General features: G+C 36.1%; 1 protein-coding gene and 1 pseudogene across 1 annotated transcript; both read right to left on the bottom strand.

Moving 5' to 3' along the window:
- Positions 1–965: 965 nt before the first annotated feature.
- LOC133870430 (putative 12-oxophytodienoate reductase 11) lies at positions 966–4,277 on the bottom strand. The gene is made up of 5 exons (XM_062307556.1): positions 3,956–4,277; positions 3,742–3,882; positions 3,176–3,306; positions 2,624–2,800; positions 966–1,656 (listed from the first exon to the last, which is right to left on the bottom strand). The coding sequence occupies exons 1-5, from the start codon at positions 4,018–4,020 to the stop codon at positions 1,064–1,066; spliced, it is 1,107 nt and encodes a 368-aa protein (XP_062163540.1). The 5' UTR covers positions 4,021–4,277; the 3' UTR covers positions 966–1,063.
- Positions 4,278–6,033: 1,756 nt separating this feature from the next.
- Positions 6,034–14,911, bottom strand: LOC133871761 (12-oxophytodienoate reductase 2-like; annotated as a pseudogene).
- Positions 14,912–17,357: the final 2,446 nt, after the last annotated feature.

Raw genomic sequence — 17,357 nt, 5'->3', positions numbered from 1 at the left:
TGATGGTGTCTTATGTACACCTATATGGTGGTTTATTACGTACATTTCTTCATGATTACTGAAAGTTTCAACTTTCCTTCAAAAAAAAAAAAAAAAAGTATTTTTTTGAAAACAATAGTTAGAGATGAGCTATTTTCTTCACTTTTTTTTTTTTTCTTCATGTGAGACTTATTATTTCAAAGTTTACATGACATTAGAGTAAAGGTCATGCGTTTGAATCTTGACTCTACAATTAATCGCCAATTTTAGTTAAATATTGTGTTAAACCCCACTTGTTGAGCGAGAGTTTGAACTCACATATAAGGAAAATTGTTAAAGTATTAATTAAATGATTAAATTTACTATTTTTTATTATTAAATTCACATTTTCATATTATCTTAAGTTTTTGAGATAAATAGTGATTTAATAAACAAACTCCTTCCATAACAAATACAACCATTTCCAAATTATATATTTTTTTGGTAATCTTTCCAACACGGGTGTTATTGTTCTAGTTCTTGTCAAAAAGAGTTGCCACCATTTCACGTTAGTCACATTCAGTGATATCTTCATGTGAATATATCAGACTTGTCTCGTGTCCTTCAATTGAGCCATCATATTCTGATTACATCCTTTATAGGATTTAGGGTTTAGGGATGCAGCAGAAAATTACTGTGCATTATATATTAACTTGCATGCAACGGCTTAACGCAGCTTTATTGCCTAGCAGGTCTTGTGTTTGGTGAGAAGCTTTATTCCTTCTATGGAGCTATCATATTCTCCCTGCCGGTTGTTGCCGTTCCGATAGTTTTCTTATTGTCTTAGAGGTGACCCATCGTCCGGTCCAGTCCAGCCGTTCAAAAATCCACATCCGTTTGTGGAAGTAACAGATCTTTTACTGACAAGTAATGATTATTTCAGACATATAAAGGAGGTCTTTTACTGATAAGTAAAGATTGTATCGGACATAGAAAGGACCAATGTATAATAGTATAATACAGCACTCGATAGATTTCGAATCAAATTATTTGGTTAAAGAAAATGGGTATTCTGTATATATGTTCATAAACAATGGGATTTAGTTTAAGTGTCGGGTTCAAGAAACGGATAGTCTGTGTATCCGATAACAGGATCAGGTGTGTAAAAGGTGCTTCTGTCATATTTGTTAAGCTCTGCATTGATCTCAAATCTCCTTGGCAAATCTGGGTTGGCCAAAAACCAGCGCCCAAAAGCAACTAAATCTGCATTACCAAAGGCAATTGCTTCATTTCCACCATCCCTATTGTATCCACCTGCAACAATGAATGAACCCTTGAAGGCCTTCCTCATGGGTAGCAGACTATGTTTAGTCTCCCCCTCCACAAACTGGGTGATCATCCTTGGCTCAATCATATGACAATAGAGTATTCCATATTTGTTTAAGGACTCGGCCATGAAAAGGCCAAGAGCTTCAGGGTTGGAATCGCCACAGTCATTGTAATCGGCGAAAGGAGAGAGCCTAATGCCGACTCTATTGGCCCCAATCTCATCAGCAATGGCTTTAATTACTTCTAGTGGGAAGCGACAACGATTTTCTAAGTTCCCCCCATATTCATCTGTTCTATCATTGACTTGATCCTTCAGGAACTGATCAAGCAAGTACCCATTGGCTCCATGAATCTCCACCCCATCAAAACCTGTAATTTTGATTATGAATTTTCCTTTACGGCCAAGAGAATTATAGACGACCATGGAAATTAGATATTGCTAAGTACTTCAGTTAAAGAAATTTCAGCCCAACAAAAGACTGGTCGGAAAAAACCAAAGTATGCCACCTGCTTCACTACAAGTCTACAAATTGTATGATGGTCCACCGTACAAAGCCTGTATTATCAGCCCACACACCGACACAAGTGCATGCTTGTTATGCCACTGGATGTCAAAGTACTTCTATAAATATCGGTAGCGGCCTCGTTTGGTAACGGTTTTGAAGATACTTTTCTCAAAACCTTTAATAAACATTTGTTAAATGGAAGGGAGGGCACCCACAGTAGGCGTGCCCCTCCATATGCTTTTAATAGCACACTGAAAAAAAAAAAAAACCCTTTGTCAGGAGTTATAGTAACTCCGTCGCCTGGCTTTAACAAACAAGCGTAACGCCTGTTAGTTACGTTGATAGGCGTTATGCACGATAGTGCACTTGTGGAGTAACGCTCAAATGTTCATCCTCCCCATCAATGGGGGTGAGACTATATATATCCTGCCATTGAATGGCCGTTGAGGTATCTACAAATCATGAGAAATTCTCTAGTGTAAAGTGACCATTAGGTTCTCTCCCAATTTGTTTTGAGTTCTCTTAAACTTGAATTTGTGAGTATTACTCTAGTAATTCTGATAGCGTACTCCACCGCTGGGAGGAAAGACAAATTGTTGGAGAATCATGCAGAACAACACATTTCAGTACAACTGAGATACTATTTTAATTGCGTGGTGCATTTCAATTTTGTAACACAATTCAAAACATAAGATATTCTTCAAAACACTTTTCAAACATGAATCTCGCCAAAAAACACTTCTCACCTTTGTATCAAATCAAAAGCTTTTTTCAAACCAAAGCCAAATTAACACCATTATCATATATAAAAGTTCTCTGTCAAGGATTACCTGCTTCCATGGCATTTTTTGCTGCAATTCTGAAGTCATTGACAACTTGAGAGATTTCATCAGTTTTTAGCCGTCGAGGAGGTGGGTAATTTGCTGCGCTAGTGCCATCAATATGAAACTCAGCTGTTATTGGCTTTTCCGTGCTAGATATTGGAGGCTGGCCATCAGGTTGATAACCTATGGAGCATGCTATTAAAAGGTCTACATATATACTAACTCTTAACACTCCGGTAAGAATCCGAGCATCCACAATGACTTATGTATTTTGGATTTCTATGTAAAATGGCTAACCAACACCTCTATAAATACGTTTTTAATTACTTTTTCTCTCTGTCTCTCCCATCTGCAATATAAATTTATTAAAAAGATTATTTTAATCGATTCAAAAAAATTAAATAAGATGGTGTATGATTTTTTAAAAAGTGACTAGTTAAAATAGAAAAAGTAACTTTTGTTTAGCCATTTTAGATAGAAAGTAGATAAATCATGGAGATGCTCTAACCATGCTAATTACAAGTCCAGGAACAGAACATATGGGAAAAGAAAAGTTACAATAGTCGGAAACCCTGCCGGCATGCCAAAGTTGGCAAAAGAATATGCCCCCTTTTTCATGAACAGCATTCACAATTGGTTTCCATGCTTCAACTTGTTCTCTTGTCCAAATGCCAGGAGTATTTAGGGAACTTCAAAAATAAAAATAAAAATATAAGTAAGAAGTATATATGTGATGTTTTCACGCTTTGTATAAGCGGAAAATGGAAATTCAACACCCCAAAAAGAATTTAGAGGGATAGACACTTATCCCACTTACTGCAATGATCCCATTTAATGGACATCACCACTAACACCACTCATATCTTATTTGGCAATTCACAATGTATAATTATACGATTTGTCTACGCCCACCTACCAAAAAGAAAAAAAAGAAAAAAAAATTCTAACCATTCATTCCAAACATGAAATTTTAGTTATTTCTAGAGTCTAAGGCGCAAGAAATTTTATGTCTAAAGCAGAGAGACACTCAATTTTTGTCTAAAATCTGGTGCTGTAAGAATAAATAAATGACCTTAAAAATTTGTCAATGCGAAAAAATAGCACATGCACACCAAGATGATTACCCTTGAGCAGTGTCTGATATCCCAGAGGCTTCTGTAATCAAGAAGCCACCCTTTGTTGTTCTCTGAGCGTAAAACAAAACGGCATGGGGTTGAGCAACGAAGTTGTAAGATCTCGTTCTTGTTAACGGTGCCAAAACTATCCTACACATCCATCAAAACGTCAAGTCGTTAATAAAGAACGCAACCAATCTAAGTGGGTTTCAATCATACTCACCTGTGAGAGAGATTGAAGTTTCCCATCCTGTGGGGAGTGATTAGGGGTATTGCTGTTTTCTCCATCTCTCCTTTCTTCAGCCATGGATGGGACTATCTATAGGTCAAGGGGGTCAAGCATAGGTTTAAACACATATTTGGTAATTGTAATTTTAAAACTTTATTTTTTTTAAGTAATTTAGTTTCATTTCGCTTCATATATGATATTTAATTTTTGAAAAAAAACTGACTTAGGAAAAGACAATATTTGCTGCAATTAATGCAAAAAGGATAGCAAATAGAATTGAATATACACCCATCTTCTTCACACCAAATACCCTGTCATGGAGCACCTTCAATAGTTTTAAAGTTCTGAACGTGCTTGTTGGTGCATCCAAAGCATCTTCCAAATTTTTTTTCTTAAGAAGAGATACCTATGGTGCAAGTATATATATGCACTCAAGTATTTCTCATATATTTTATGAACATATATTATTTTATTATACTGGTTTGTAAAAATTAACTACATATTGTCCATTTTTGTGTATTGACAAACATATTTTATTTTGAATTGTTGATTAAATTTTTAGAGCATCAAACAAGGGCAAGATTCAAGTACAATAAAATGATTTATGAGTTTGAGTGTAGTTGGGATTCCTTGTTTAGTAACTGCACACCAAGGTCCAAGACAATATTTGCTGCAGGTAATGCAAAAATGATAGCAAATAGAATTGAATACAAGTACAATAGTTAGAGATGAGCTGATATTAAGAAATACTTTCATTTTCTTCACTTTTTTTTGGTTCTTCATGTGAGACTCTTTTATTTCAAAGTTAACATGAGATTTGAGCAAAACTAATGAATTTGAACTTTGACTCTGCAATTTACCATCAATTTTAGTTAAATATTCCATGTGTTAGGTCCCATTTGTTGAGTGAGAGTTTGAGCTCGTACATAAGGAAAATTGTTAACGTATTAATTAAATGATTAAATTTACTATTTTTTATTATTAAATTCACATTTTCCTATTATTTTAAGTTTTTTATTTATGCTCCGTTTGTTTCGGCATAAATGATTTTGGCATTTTACGATGTTTGGTAGGGGGCGAAAATAATGGTCAACGAAAATCATTTTTCGAAATTAAACTCTTAGTTCTTGCACGCATGTTTGATATCCGATTGCCGGAATCCAACAATGGTCGGTCGTTAAAATTCAGGCGGCGCCAGAGTCCTGCAACATCCGGCCACCGGAATACTGACGGCGCCGAAATTCGGCAACATCCAGCCACGGTTGCCGGATGCTGGTGGACCAGATTCCGGCCATGGTCAGAAGCCGGCCAGATTTGGCCAAAATGGCCAGAATCAGGCCGAATCTGACCGGATCCGGAGGAATCTGCCCAAACATGCTCGTCGAAATCCAGCAACGGCGACCGGACGTTGCTGGATTCTGGCGACAGTAGCATTTTCGTATTTCGTAATTTTTTCGTGCGTACCAAATGCCGAAAAATATTTTCGGAAAAATTATTTTTTCTGAAAATAATTTCGTCGAAAATATTTTACGATGTAAACCATTTTACGTTGAAATAAACGGAGCATTAATAGACAAACTCCTTCCATAACAAATATAACCATTTCCAAAATATATACTTTTTTGGAAATCTTTCCAACACGGGTGTTATTGTTCTAGTTCTTGTCAAAAAGAGTTGGCTACCATTTCATGTTAGTCACATTCAGTGATATCTTCATGCGAATGTATCAGACTTGTCTCATGTCCTTCTATTGGGCCATCATATTCTGATTATATCCTTTATAGGATTTAGGGTTAAGGGATGCCGCAAGAAAATTACTGTACATTATTAACTTGCATGCAAGGGCTTTCGAGCAGCTTTATTGCCTAGCAGGGCTTGTGTTTGGTGAGAAGCTTTTATTCCTTCTATGGAGCCATCATATTCTCCCTGCCGGTTGTTACCATTCCAATGGTTTTCTTCTAGGTGACCCATCGTCTGGTCTAGTCCAGTCATTCAAAAATCCGCATCCGTGTGTGGAAGTAACAGATCTTTTACTGATAAGTAAAGATTATATCAGACATATTAAGGAGATCTTTTACTGATGAGTAAAGATTGTATTAGACATAGAAAGGACCAATGTATAATGGTATAATACATCACTCGATAGATTTCAAATCAAATTATTTGGCTAAAGAAAATGTGTATTCTGTATATCTGTTCATAAACAATGGGATTTAGTTTAAGTGTCGGGTTCAAGAAACGGATAGTCTGTGTATCCAATAACTGGATCAGGTGTGTAAAAGGTGCTTCTGTCATATTTGTTGAGCTCTGCATTGATCTCAAATCTCCTTGGCAAATCTGGGTTGGCCAAAAACCAGCGTCCAAAAGCAACTAAATCTGCATTACCACAGGCAATTGCTTCATTTCCACGATCCCTAGTGTATCCACCTGAAACAATGAATGAACCCTTGAAGGCCTTCCTCATGGGCAGCAGACTACGTTTAGTCTCCCCCTCCACGAACTGGGTGATCATCCTTGGCTCAATCATATGACAATAGAGTATTCCATATTTGTTTAAGGACTCAACCATGTAAAGGCCAAGAGCTTCAGGGTTGGAATCGCCACAGTCATTGTAATCGGCAAAAGGAGAGAGCCTAATGCCGACTCTATCGGCCCCAATCTCATCCGCAACGGCTTTAATTACTTCTAGTGGGAAGCGACAACGATTTTCTAAGCTCCCCCCATATTCATCTGTTCTATCATTGACTTGATCCTTCAGGAACTGATCAAGCAAGTACCCATTGGCTCCATGAATCTCCACCCCATCAAAACCTGTAATTTTGATTGTGAATTTTCCTTTACGGCCAAGAGAATTATAGACAACCATGGAAATTAGATATTGCTAAGTACTTCAGTTAAAGAAATTTCAGCCCAACAAAAGAGTGGTAGGCAAAAAACCAAAGTATGCTACCTGATTAACTACAAGTCTACAAATTGGGTTGATGTTATTCTATGAAGATGATGGTCCACTATACAAAGCCTATATTATCAGCCCACACACCGACACAAGTGCATGCTTGTTATGCCACTGGATGTCAAAGTACTTCTATAAATATCGGTAGTGGCCTCGTTTGGTAACGGTTTTGAAAATACTTTTCTCAAAACCTTTAATAATCAATTGGTTAAATGGAGGGGAGGGCACCCACAGTAGGCGTGCCCCTCCACGTGCTTTTAATAGCACGTTGAAAAAAAAAAAACTTTGTCAGGCATTATAGTAACACTGTCGCCTGGCTTAATAACTAACAAGCATAACGCCTGTTAGTTACGTTGACAAGCGTTATGCATGATAGTGCACTTGTGGAGTAACGCTCAAATGTTCATCCTCCCCATCAATGGGCGTGAGGCTATATATAGCCCCTCATTGAATGGCCGTTGAGGTATCTATTACGGTATATTTTATCAGTTTAGATTAGACTAATTGTTATTTTAGTTAAGTTTTTGTTAATTAGTTTCATTTCTGTTATTCAGTTTTGTATGAGCTGGATCCTAGCTGTACAGTCGAGTTGGATTCTTAGTCTTAGTATAAATATTTGACTCTCGGTTGTAATTCATTTACGCACATCTATCAATACAAGAAGATTTTTTCTCCTCTCAAACACTTTCCTCTCTCCAAGCTTTCTTTCATTACTTTCCTTTCTAAAAGTCAATATGGTATCAGAGCAACCGTCAATGGCGTCTGGCTCTTTTTCTTTTGCATTCTCTGATTCTTCTAGTCCTTATTACCTTCATCACGGGGACAGTTCCGGCTCCGTTCTCGTTTCTCAACTTCTCCAAGGAGACAATTATCACACTTGGAGCCACTCGATGATCATGGCTTTAACAGCCAAGAATAAGCTCAAATTTGTCAATGGATCACTGAAGAAACCATCTACTGAGCTTGAAGATGAATTTCACGCATGGAATCGCAGTAATAATATGGTGTTATCCTGGATCTTGAATTCTATGTCCAAGGATATTGCGACGAGTGTGATCTACATCAATTCGGCTGAAGAAATGTGGACCGATTTAAAAGATCGTTTTTCACAGAAGAACGGGCCTCGGATTTTTCAATTGCAGAAGGCAATTTCTTCTCACTCGCAACAGAACCTCTCTGTCAGTGAGTATTATACTCGACTCAAGGGGCTTTGGGATGAATTGACCAATTACAGGCCAATTCCACAGTGTTCTTGTGATACTCCGAAAATTCTTGCTGATCATTATCATCAAGATTACGTTTTTCAGTTCCTCATGGGACTGAATGACAGTTTTGCTCAAATCCGAGGGCAAATTCTCCTTATTGATCCATTGCCGTCGATCAATAAGGTGTTTTCTCTAGTGATTCAGGAGGAAAGGCAGCGCATGATTTCTGTTAATCCTGTTCAAGTTGAAACTGCTGCACTGCTGACGAAGACTGCTTCATAGTACCAGAATCAGCCGAATCGTACTGGCAAACCACCGTTTCGCAAAGAAAGACCTGTATGTACTCACTGTGGTTTACTCGGTCACACAATGGAGAAATGTTACAAGCTCCATGGTTATCCCCCAGGGTACATATTCAACAAGAACAAGCTGAATTCGTCTTCAGCTAATCAAGTTCAAGAAGCTGATCAACCTTTCCAGGTTCCTCAGCTGTCTATATCTCAGGAGCAGATTCAACAGCTGCTGGCTCTAATCAAGCCGTCTACTTCAGTTTCTGAAGTTTCATCACCTTCAGCACATCAAGTCGTCAACTCTCAGGACCATTTGTTTTCTAATATGGGAGGTAATAGTTCTCATTCCATTCCTTTTTCTTTTGCTTCTTTCCTTTCGAAATTGAAGCATTCTATGGTTAATTCTGTAATTTCCTCTGCTTCTATTTCTGTTTCTATTTCTTTGGATATGAAGCATTCCGTGTTTTCAACTTCACATTTACCTCCGCATATTTCATCTATTAATCTTCATTCTTGGATTATCGATACTGGTGCTACTGATCATATGATCAGTACAGTATCATTATTCACTTCAATTACTGCAACCATTTCTTCTCGTGTAAAATTACCAAATGGCAATTTTGCCATGGTTACTCATATCGGTACAGTTAAGCTTTCTGAACATCTTATTTTACATGATGTTCTTTGCGTTCCTTCTTTTTCTTTCAACTTGATTTCGGCTAGCAAGTTGATTAAATCTCTTAATTGTTGTCTAATCTTTCTTGCTAATTTCTGTTTCATACAGAGTTTGTTGGATTGGATGACGATTGGAGTGGGTAGACAGCACGGTGGTCTCTTCTACTTGATGCATAAACCACGTTTACATTCTGCACAGGTTTACTCTGCTTCAATAAAGAATACTTCTAATGACATATGGCATTATAGGCTAGGTCATTTGTCACATTCTAGAATGAAATTGTTAGAAAATTTCATTTCTTCTGTTCCTTGTAGTACTGATTATGTTTGTACAGTTTGCCCTCTAGCAAAACAGCATAAGCTTCCTTTTCCATCTAGTATTTCTGTTTCACAGGCCTCATTTGATTTGATCCATTGTGATCTGTGGAGTCCTTTTAATGTGAAATCCAATAATAATGCTAGTTTCTTTTTGACAATTGTGGATGATTTTAGTCGTTTCACTTAGGTGTTTTTGTTACATTCAAAATCCCAAACTCGTTCTTTCATTCAATACTTCTTTCAAATGGTTGAAACTCAATTTCATACCAAAGTTAAATGTTTACGTTCGGACAATGGGGTTGAATTTGATATGGTAGAATTTTTTATGGCTAAAGGAGTTATTCATCATCGATCTTGTGTTGAAACTCCTCAGCAAAACTCCATTGTTGAACGTAAACATCAACACCTTTTAAATGTAGCTCATGCCTTGCGTTTCCAATCACATCTTCCTTTACATTTTTGGGGTGATTGTGTCCTTACAGCCGTTCACCTCATTAATAGACTTCCGACCCCTTTACTTTCAAATAAATCTCCTTATGAGATATTATTTTCTAAACCTCCTTCTTATTCACATTTGCGGGTCTTTGGATGTCTTTGTTTTGCTTCAACTTTAACAAGAAATCGTCATAAGTTTGATTCTAGAGCTGTTCCTTGTTTGTTTTTGGGATATCCAGCTGGTGTCAAAGGTTTCAAGTTGCTTAACTTACAAACTAAGTCCACTTTTCTATCTCGGAATGTGATTTTTCATGAGTCTATTTTTCCTTATAAATCATTTTCTAAATCTGATTCCTTAGATTTTAATCATTCTGCTTTACCTCATTCTTTTTCTGATTTTCCAGATTCTGTTTCGCATCCTATTCCACATATTCCTTCACATACTCCCTCTGTTCCTATTCCACATACTTCGTTAGATAATGCAGATTTTGTTCCAAATTCAGTTCCTGTCTCTACTGATCCTACTTTTGTTCGACGATCTACTCGTGTTAAATGTAAACCTGGTTATTTGCAACAATATCACTGTAAGCTTGCCACTCACCCATCTTCTTCATCCTCTACTGACGAACAAGGTATTCCTTATTCCCTTTCATCTTGCATTGCTTATGACAAACTTTCTTCTACTCATAAACATTTTTGTCTTAGCCTTTCTTCTCATGTTGAACCGAAATATTTTTACCAAGCCGTTAAATCACAGTCTTGGATAGATGCTATGCATGCTGAGATATCTGCACTTGAACTTAATAATACTTGGACAATTGTTGACTTACCCTCTCATAAGCAACCTATTGGTTGTAAATGGGTTTATAAACTCAAGTACAAGGCCGATGGCTCTATAGAGCGTCACAAGGCCAGGCTTGTTGCCAAGGGGTACACACAGTGTGAGGGCCTGGATTACTATGACACTTTTTCTCCAGTTGCTAAGCTCACTACTGTGAGAATTTTACTTGCTGTTGCTGCTGCCAAAAATTGGTTTTTACACCAATTAGATGTAAATAACGCCTTTTTACATGGTGATTTACCCGAAGAGGTTTATATGACTCTTCCTCCCGGTTTTGATTGTCACGGGACTTTATTACCTGCTAGTTGTAAACAGGACACCTCTAAAGTCTGTAAACTGAACAAGTCTCTGTACGGTTTAAAACAGGCTTCAAGACAGTGGTTCTCCAAATTCTCTACCACTTTACTTAATTCGGGTTTTAACCAATCTCGCTCTGATTATTCTTTGTTTACCCGGGTTCAAGGTTCTTCCTTTGTGATTCTATTGGTTTATGTTGACGATATTATCTTGGCCAGCAATGATTCTCAAGCTATTTCTCAGTTGACAGTGTTTTTGAACAATCAGTTTAAGTTGAAAGACCTCGGCCCTCTGAAATTTTTTCTTGGTTTAGAGGTTGCCCGAAGTGCTCAAGGTATTTCTGTTTCTCAACGAAAGTATACCTTAGAAATCATTGATGATTGTGGTCTCCTTGCTTCTAAGCCTGCAAAATTTCCTATGGAGTCAAACTTGAAGTTATCTCAGTCTGATGGTGTTTTGCTTGAAGACCCATCAGTTTTTCGAAGATTAATTGGTCGTCTTCTCTACTTGACAATCACACGCCCGGACATCTCATATGCAGTGCAGAAACTTAGTCAGTTTATGGCTCATCCTAGACAGCCCCATCTTGATGCAGCATACAGAATTTTGAGATATCTTAAAGGGTCTCCTGGTCAAGGTCTTTTCTTCTCAGCTTCTTCCACTTTTCACTTAAAGCCTTTTTGTGATTCGGATTGGGCAGGATGTCCGGACACCCGCCGTTCCATCACTGGCTTTTGCGTTTTCTTGGGAGAGTCTCTTATTTCCTGGAAATCCAAGAAACAACATACTGTTTCTCGGTCTTCCGCTGAAGTAGAATACCGATCCATGGCTTCCACAGCATGTGAGATTGTTTGGCTTCTATCTTTACTTAAGGATTTCAGGATTGATCACCCACAAGCTGCATTACTTTTCTGTGACAGCAAGGCTGCCCTCCATATTGCTGCAAACCCGGTTTTCCATGAGAGGACCAAGCACATTGAGCTTGATTGCCATCTTGTTCGGGACAAAATCCAAGAAGGCATTCTACGGACTCTTCACATTCATACTCAGCATCAAGTTGCTGATATATTCACCAAGCCTTTAGCTTGGGGTCCTTTTCAGTTGCTCAAGTCCAAGATGAATGTTATTGACATATTCCCTTCATCTTGAGGGGGGGTATTACGGTATATTTTATCAGTTTAGATTAGACTAATTGTTATTTTAGTTAAGTTTTTGTTAATTAGTTTCATTTTTGTTATTCAGTTTTGTATGAGCTGGATCCTAGCTGTACAGTCGAGTTGGATTCTTAGTCTTAGTATAAATATTTGACTCTCGGTTGTAATTCATTTACGCACATCTATCAATACAAGAAGATTTTTTCTCCTCTCAAACACTTTCCTCTCTCCAAGCTTTCTTTCATTACTTTCCTTTCTAAAAGTCAATAGTATCTACAAATCACGAGAAATTCTCAAGTGTAAAGTGATCATCAGGTCCCTCTTAATGTGTTTTGAGTTCTCTTAAACTGTGAATTTGTGAGTATTACTTTAGTAATTCTGATGGTGTACTCCACCACTGGGAGAAAAGACAAATTGTTGGAGAATCACACAGAACAACACATTTCAGTACAACTGAGAGTCTGAGATACTATTTTAATTTTGTGGTGCATTTCAATTTTTTAACACAATTCAAAACGTAAGATATTCTTCAAAACACTTTTCAAACATGAATCTAACCAAAAAAACACTTCTCACCTTTGAATCAAATCAAAAGGTTTTTTTCAAACCAAAGTTGAATTAACACCATTATCAAATATAAAAGTTCTCTTTTTGATAAGTAATAAACTGATCTTATTAAAAATGTATTTCAGTACAACTGAGAGTCTGAGATTGTTAAAGACATATCATCTACGGTTAAACTACTCCTATAAGTTCTCAAGATGAAGATAAGACCTAAAAGATAGGAGCTTGTGATAAGATCCCTAGTTTAAATTCAAATCTGTTTGTAACTGATTAAATCACATTGATTAATCAGATTGTAGTCTTCTATTCCTATTACGATTGTACTCTCCTAAACATATGTAACTACCTGCTAGTTCTCTATATATACAAAGAGCCTATACCAACATTTGGTAAGGTAGCACAAAATATACACTTAGTCTTCAAGTTTTTATAGAGATACTATTTTAATTTCGTGGTGCATTTCAATTTTTTAACACAATTCAAAACATAAGATATTCTTCAAAACACTTTTCAAACATGAATCCAACCAAAAAAACACTTCTCACCATTGTATCAAATCAAAAGGTTTTTTTCAAACCAAAGTTGAATTAACACCATTATCAAATATAAAAGTTCTCTTTTTGATAAGTAATAAACTGATCTTATTAAAAATGTAAGGTTCCCCTACGTACACTGTAAGTATACAAGAGAAAGCACCTAACTAGAAAGCAAAAAAGAAAAAGCCCAAAAAAAGAAAGAAACCCAACAAACCCTCAAAAAGCCCAATAAAAGTTCTCTGTCAAGGATTACCTGCTTCCATGGCATTTTTTGCTGCAATTCTGAAGTCATCGACAACTTGAGAGATTTCATCAGTTTTTAGCCGTCGAGGAGGTGGGTAATCTGCTGCGCTAGTACCATCAATCTGAATCTCAGCTGTTATTGGCTTTTCCGTGCTAGATATTGGAGGCTGGCCATCAGGTTGAAAACCTATGGAGCGTGCTATTAGAAGGTATACATATATACTAACTCTTAACACTCTAAGAATCCGAGCATCCACAATGACTTATGCATTTTGGATTTCTATGTAAAATGGCTAACCAACACCTCTATAAATACGTTTTTAATTACTTTTTCTCTCTGTCTCTCCCATCTACAATATAAATTTATTAAAAAGATTATTTTAATTGAATAAAAAAATTTAAATAAGATGGTGAATATTTTTTTAAAAGTGACTAGTTAAAATAGAAAAAGTAACTTTTGTTTAGCCATTTTAGATGGAAAGTAGATAAATCATGGAGATGCTCTAACCATGCTAATTACAAGTCAAGGGACAGAACATAAGGGAAAAGAAAAGTTACTATGGTCGGAAACCCTCCCGGCATGCCAAAGTTGGCAAAAGAATATGCCTCTTTTTTCATGAACAGCATTCACAATGGGTTTCCATGCTTCAACTTGTTCTCTTGTCCAAATGCCAGGAGTATTTGGGTAACTTCAAAAATAAAAAAATATAAGTAAGAAGTATATATGTGATGTTTTCACGCTTTGTGTAAGCAGAAAATGGAAATGTAAGACCCCAATAAGAATTTGGAGAGATAGACACTTCTCCCACTTACTGCAATGATCACACTAAATGGACATTACTAACACCACTCATATCTTCTTTGGCAATACACAATGTATAATTATACGATTTGTCTACGCCCACCTACCAAAAAGAAAAAAAAAAATTCTAACCATTCATTCCAAACATGAAATTTTAGTTATTTCTAAGTCTAAGGAGCAAGAAATTTTATGTCTAAAGCAGAGAGACACTCAATTTTTGTCTAAAATCTGGTGCTGTAAGAATAAGTAAATGACCTTAAAAATTTGTCAATGCAAAAAAAATAGCACATTCGCACCAAGATGATTACCCTTGAGCAGTGTCTGATATCCCAGAGGCTTCTGTAATCAAGAAGCCACCCTTTGTTGTTCTCTGAGCGTAAAACAAAACGGCATGGGGTTGAGCAACGAAGTTAAGATCTCATTCTTGTCAACGGTGCCAAAACTATCCTACACATCCATCAAAACGTCAAGTCGTTACTAGAGAACGCAACCAATCTAAGTGGGGTTTCAATCATACTCACCTGTGAGAGAGATTAAAGCTTCCCATCCTGTGGGGAGTGATGAGGGGAATTGCTGTTTTCTCCATCTATCCTTTCTTGCCCTCCTCTTCTTCAGCCATGGATGGAACTATCTATGGCCTATGGGTCAAGTGGGGCAAGCAATTTTTTTTATTATTAAGCTTGGCCTATCAAATTTAGGTTTGATATTTTATTCATATTTGACTTAGAATAAGAAATCCTACTTTGAACCTGTCCATGATCGCTGCTCAGTACTCCCACAAAGTCTAACCACAGATAAATTTGAGATTAATTCTCTCAACGTCGATCAATATTTTATTCATATTTTAAAAGACATAAGGGTGACACACGATAAATTTTTAGAATTACCTCTTTTTTTTTATTCTTCCAAAATTAATATGGTACGGTCCCTCGATAAGGGACGATATATTTGTAATGTCCAATAAAATATTTAATGAATTTATTAAGATAAAATATTTAATGAATTCAAATTCGATTTTGAAAACGTGATCTATGAGTACGGATCTACGTTTTCACTGATCATTTTGAGGTAAAACACTAAACTCGTGTTTTTTAGATTTTTGGTTAAAATCTTGAAATGTGAGTTTAATCTAGTGTTTTCTTTAGGTAATGGGTTACTTGGAACTTGCTTGAAACTACCCAAATCATAGGTTTTGGTTTAGTGAATTTTTTGTGAGTTTCCTCAAACTCTAACTTTTAGGTATTTAATTTTTTAATTGAGTTTTTATATGATTAACTCTTAGTAAATGCTATTGGGTTAATGATATTGTGTTTGGGGTAGTGTTTTATAAATTATGGTTTAAAGTTTAGAAACCCTAATTTGATTGGTTAAATTAATTTAGGGTTTTTAAATGTTTAAAACCTAGATTTTTAATTTGTGGATTAATTGTGGTTATAATGATGATTAATCTCAAATTAGCTATAAGTTTTGTAAAAATAAGTATTTATGGGTTAGGTTCTAATGTTAGTAAAAATAAATAATTATGGGTATTTAGTTTAAATAATATTTGTGAGGTTAACCTAAGATTTTCTTTTGGGTTGATGTTATTTTAAATAACGGTAGTGTTTTATGTAAAAGTTTAATGAATATAATTTGAGGGTTAATATTATTGAGAAAATGTTAGTGGGAAATAATTCAGAGATTAGTGAATATAATTTTAGGGCTAATATTATTATAAGTGTTAATGAAAATAATTTATGAGTTAGTAAAATTAATTGCGGGTTAGTAATTAATATTATGAGTAAATAGTTAAATAGTGATTTTAATATCTAACCCTTAGTAAATACTTTGGGTTAGTATTGTTTGAGTTTTAGTTAGTGTCTAGGACTTATGGGTAGATGTTTAAAACCCTTAACAATATTATGGGTTTTCCAATGGTTTAACTTTAAGCGATTCACGTGTTAATTAAGGTGTTAATTATTTAAAGTGCTAAATGGTGCAATGCATAATTCTACAATGATACATTACAAGGTGGTGTCTAGGAGACCTAGTGCTTAAATCCGCCCAGCCAAGGTGAGTATTCTACTTACTGATAAACTATTATTTTTCATATATTAATGAATTGCAAAATGTATATGATGTTTTATAAATCTAAACCGACTATATGTTGATAATATGTTTTGGATGTATTAAGTAATTTCAATTATGTTGAAATATATCAATGATGTTTATGAGAAATTATGTGTGACTGAAAAGTGTGATTTGAACTGATTTGAAAGATTTGATTGTGAGCTGTTGTTGAGATTTAAATTACGGAAATATTGATTGATGAAGTGATGTGTTAAATTGTTTATGGATTTATACAGAAAGCATGTGTTAAAATGCATAGTTCTTGAAAAGCAAAAGTATATGGTTTTGAGTATAAAGCATTGGGCTGAAAAAGACCTTAGGGCTAGCATCCCATATGGCATAGGAATAAAGACCAATGAACTAACATCCCTTATGGCATAAGATTAAAGACCAATGGACTTGCATCCCCTATGGCATAGGAATAAAGACCAATGGCTAGCATCCTGTATGACAAAGGATTAAAGACCAATGAGCTCGCATCCCCTATGGCATAGGAATAAAGACCAATGGGCTAGCATCACGTATGACAAAGGATTAAAGACCAATGAGCTCGCATCCCCTATGACATAGGAATAAAGACCAATGGGCTTGTATCCCCTATGTCATAGGATTAAAGACCAATGGGCTTGCACCCCATATGTCATAAGAATAAAGACCAATGAGCTCGCATCCCATATGGCATAGGAATAAAGAACAATGAGCTTGTATCCCCTATGTCATAGGATTAAAGACCAATGGGCTTACACCCCCTATGTCATAAGAATAAAGACCAATGGGCTAGCATTCCTTATGGCAAAATATTAAAAACCAATGGGCTTACACCCCCTATGTCATAAGAATAAAGACCAATGGGCTAGCATTCCTTATGGCAAAATATTAAAGACCAATGAGCTTGCATCCCCTATGACATAGGATTAAAGACCAATGAACTAGCATCCCCTATGGCAAAAGATTAAAGACTAATGGGCATGCAT

This window comes from Alnus glutinosa, chromosome 6 (genome assembly GCF_958979055.1).
Source record: "Alnus glutinosa chromosome 6, dhAlnGlut1.1, whole genome shotgun sequence".
Taxonomy (NCBI): domain Eukaryota; kingdom Viridiplantae; phylum Streptophyta; class Magnoliopsida; order Fagales; family Betulaceae; genus Alnus; species Alnus glutinosa.
The sequence above is the reverse complement of the archived record's forward strand: the minus strand, read 5'-3'. Positions and strand labels throughout refer to the sequence as shown.

Bases quoted from the DNA above. Each gene is read 5' to 3' on its own strand.
- LOC133870430 (XM_062307556.1), bottom strand. From the start codon at position 4,020: ATGGAGAAAACAGCAATACCCCTAATCACTCCCCACAGGATGGGAAAC. The intron at 3,307-3,741 runs GTAATCATCTTG...TTATTTTTGAAG, and splicing joins ATATCAGACACTGCTCAAGG to TTCCCTAAATACTCCTGGCA. The intron at 1,657-2,623 runs GTAATCCTTGAC...TCAAAATTACAG, and splicing joins AAAAAATGCCATGGAAGCAG to GTTTTGATGGGGTGGAGATT.